At 55.6% G+C, this 2,996-nt stretch overlaps 1 protein-coding gene across 1 annotated transcript; it reads right to left on the bottom strand.

Annotated features, from left to right (window-relative positions):
- Window positions 1-834: 834 nt before the first annotated feature.
- Window positions 835-2,356, bottom strand: HOXA13 (homeobox A13). Its single transcript, XM_021538041.2, has 2 exons — window positions 1,684-2,356; window positions 835-1,079 (listed from the first exon to the last, which is right to left on the bottom strand). Exons 1-2 carry the CDS (start codon window positions 2,354-2,356, stop codon window positions 835-837), a joined length of 918 nt encoding a protein of 305 aa, XP_021393716.1.
- Between the last annotated feature and the right edge of the window lie 640 nt (window positions 2,357-2,996).

Here is a 2,996-nt window from a genome sequence, read left to right as displayed (position 1 = left end):
ATAGGCAGAGTCCTTCAAAATGTATCTATTGTATGGTCTGCAGGAGAAAAAAAATTAAAACCCCCAAACAAATAAAAACTCCCAGTTTAGATGACAAGAATTAATCTGTGGAAAATAAAAAATAAAACCGAAAGACATCTCCAAGTAAATATTTTCCTTTTTATCCTCACTAATTTGCGATGTTTAGCTTTACTATCAAGATAGATCCTCCACAGAACTTCCTTCATTACTGATGTCTCTGAAATCCTTATTCAGTACCTTCGAGGTTTATTATTACTTTTTGACAATAAATGCATTGCTTAAAAACATACAGTAATTGTAATTGTTTCACTATGGTTTACCTGAGCAGTCATTCAACATACAGTTTGGATTGCAATGGAAGAAAACCAGATCGTGTGTCCACATCGACCTCCTCACGTTAACCAGCTCCTGCATCGTGGCCACAAAGGGTCTTCTTTCAGATAATAAGGTCTTAGAAGTATTTACAAGTTTATCAGAAAATCGTGTCTAATTGAAAGTGTATCTCTCGGAGCTGGCCTTGTGGGCTGTACAGTCTGTCAGTGATACTGGCTGGCTGTTTGGGATTTCAGGAGAGCTGTCAGTTTTCACCATTTTGCTACAGCAATATTTAAAAAAAAAAAAAAAAGAAAAAATAAGAAAAAAAATAGAAAGAAAGGCTATAATTCCAAAGATACAGATCTCTTGTTCTGACAGAAGAGGTTCATTGTCTTTTCTCTTTTTAATTATTATTAATAATTACTTTAATCTGAACACACACACACACAAAAAAAAGTTCTGAAACTCTTGAATTGCTGCTTCTCAATTTTTAATCCATTAACTGGTAGTCTTCAATTTGTTGATCACTTTTTTCTCTTTGACCCTTCTGTTTTGGAACCAGATTGTGACCTGTCTCTCTGATAGATTTGTAGTCGCCGATATCCTCCTCCTCTTGTCTTTGGTTATGAATTTATTTGTAGCATATTCCCTTTCGAGTTCTTTTAACTGGACCTTTGTGTAAGGCACTCGTTTCTTTCTTCCACGTCTGTACGAGTTCGCATCCGAGGGATGAGAAACGACGTCTGGAACAGAAAAACCATGCAGGGAAGCGTTAGAAATTCGCTCGAACGGGTTAGGACATCTTCAGGAGGTACAAGGATAGGGTTAGAGAGCACTCCTCCGCCTGCCCCGCTCCGATTTAGCTACTAGAGCCCGGCTCAGCACCGGGGACCCCTCTTTCCTGGCCGCCGCAGACAGCTTTCAGCCAGGGAAAGGCACTTTTTCTGTCAGACAGACAAATAGTAACAGACCCCATGTAGCCCGGCCAGGGACTCTGGGAAGGACCGAGAGGGACTACAGAGATTTACACAGCTCGCTTACTTCATGGTCTATGGAAAATAATACCACAGACCTTCCCGCGGCCCTTTTAGCTGTTTCCTCTCCCGGGGCCGGCGCCGGGGCCGGCCAGGCGAGGCGGGATGTGCCGTGCGCCGGCGGGGGGCAGGGGGCGGCACCGGTGCCGTTCCAGCGGCACTGCGGTATGTGTGGACCGGGGCGGGATGGGACCGGGGACGGCGGGAGGGACCGGGAGGGTTATCACGGAGCCCTTCCGGCGGGATACCCGGGAGAGCCGAGCGGGGCAGGACGAAAGAAAAAGAGACAGGGGGAGCCATGCAGGTGTATTACCCGGGAGAGTGGATTTCCAGAGGTGAGGCGGCTGGCTCTGCTCCTTGGGGCAGTACACTTGCCCGTTCCAGCCGTTCGTGATGGCCCAAGGCTGGTAGCTGTCCATGGGGAGAAGGGGGTCGTGGCGCGGCTCGCCGGGGCCGCCGATGGCGGGCACCACGGGCATATCCAGATAACCGGGCACCGGCTGGTAGGGCCCGGCGGCGTAGCCCTGGTAGAAGGCGAACTCCTTGGCCCGCGACGTGAACTCCTCGCCGGAGACCGAGGTGTCCATGTACTTGTCGGCGAAGGTGGAGGCGGGCTGGGCGCAGGACTTGATGGCGTTGTGGTGGGTCATGCGACAGGGGTAGTAGCCGCTGCCGAAGTAGCCGTAGGGCAGCGCGGCGCCGGAGGAGCTCTGCACGGCGGCGGAGCAGGGGCTGCACTGCTTGACAGTGGGCTCGGCCATGCCGGCGGCGGGGGCCTCGCTGGAGGTGTAGGCGGCGGCGCTGGGGGCGGCCAGGGGCGCAGGGTGAGCCATCAGGTTGCGGCAGGGGTTGGCCGCCGCCGCCGCCGCGAAGTTGCTGCCGGCGTGAAACCCGTCCATGTTCTTATTGATCTCATCCAGGCTGTTGTCGTAGAGGAACATGACGGGCTCGATCCAGCGGGGGTGGAGGAGCACGGAGGCTGTCATAGCCCGCTCCGCATTGAGACTAGTGGCTCTTTTTTAAAAGCCCCAAAGACTGAAAAAAGAGATACTCAATCTCCGGGACTTGACCAGGGCTGACGCGCCAGCGTCGCGCCAGGCCGGCCCTCATTGGCCCGCCCGCCCCCACGTGATATGCAAAGCAGCTGATAAACATCTGAGGGAATAAAGCGGAGATAATTAAATAACGCAATCAGCGCGCGGGGCCGGGTCCCGGCCCGGGGCGCGGGCACGGGTGCGGGCGCGGTCCCGCCGCCGCGCGGGACGAGGGCGCCGGGGGGGCCGCCCGTCCCTTCTCCTCCCCTCCCTTCCTCCCTCTGGCCCTCCCTCGCCACCGAGGCGTCAGCTTTTTGGCCCCGTTGTTACCGCGGCGCACCCCCCGAGGTGCGGGGCTCCCCTTGGCACCCCGCCTGATTTCTCCCTGCGCGGCTTTCCTTGGGCCCTCCCGGCCCCGAGCGCCGCGGAAACCCCGGAGGCCGCCCCTCGTCTCGGGGGGAAGATGAGCCGCACCCCTTCTACCCCCGTCCTCCGCCGGTCTGAGCCGCCGCCTCTCCCCGGGGAGCGCTGGCGGGGCCCCGCCGGGTGACGCGGAGAGCCCACCGCGAGCTGAGGGAGGAGAATCGCTCCT

Source organism: Lonchura striata, chromosome 1 (genome assembly GCF_046129695.1).
Source record: "Lonchura striata isolate bLonStr1 chromosome 1, bLonStr1.mat, whole genome shotgun sequence".
Taxonomy (NCBI): domain Eukaryota; kingdom Metazoa; phylum Chordata; class Aves; order Passeriformes; family Estrildidae; genus Lonchura; species Lonchura striata.
Note: the sequence above shows the minus strand (reverse complement) of the source record. Positions and strands in the feature narration are given on the sequence as shown.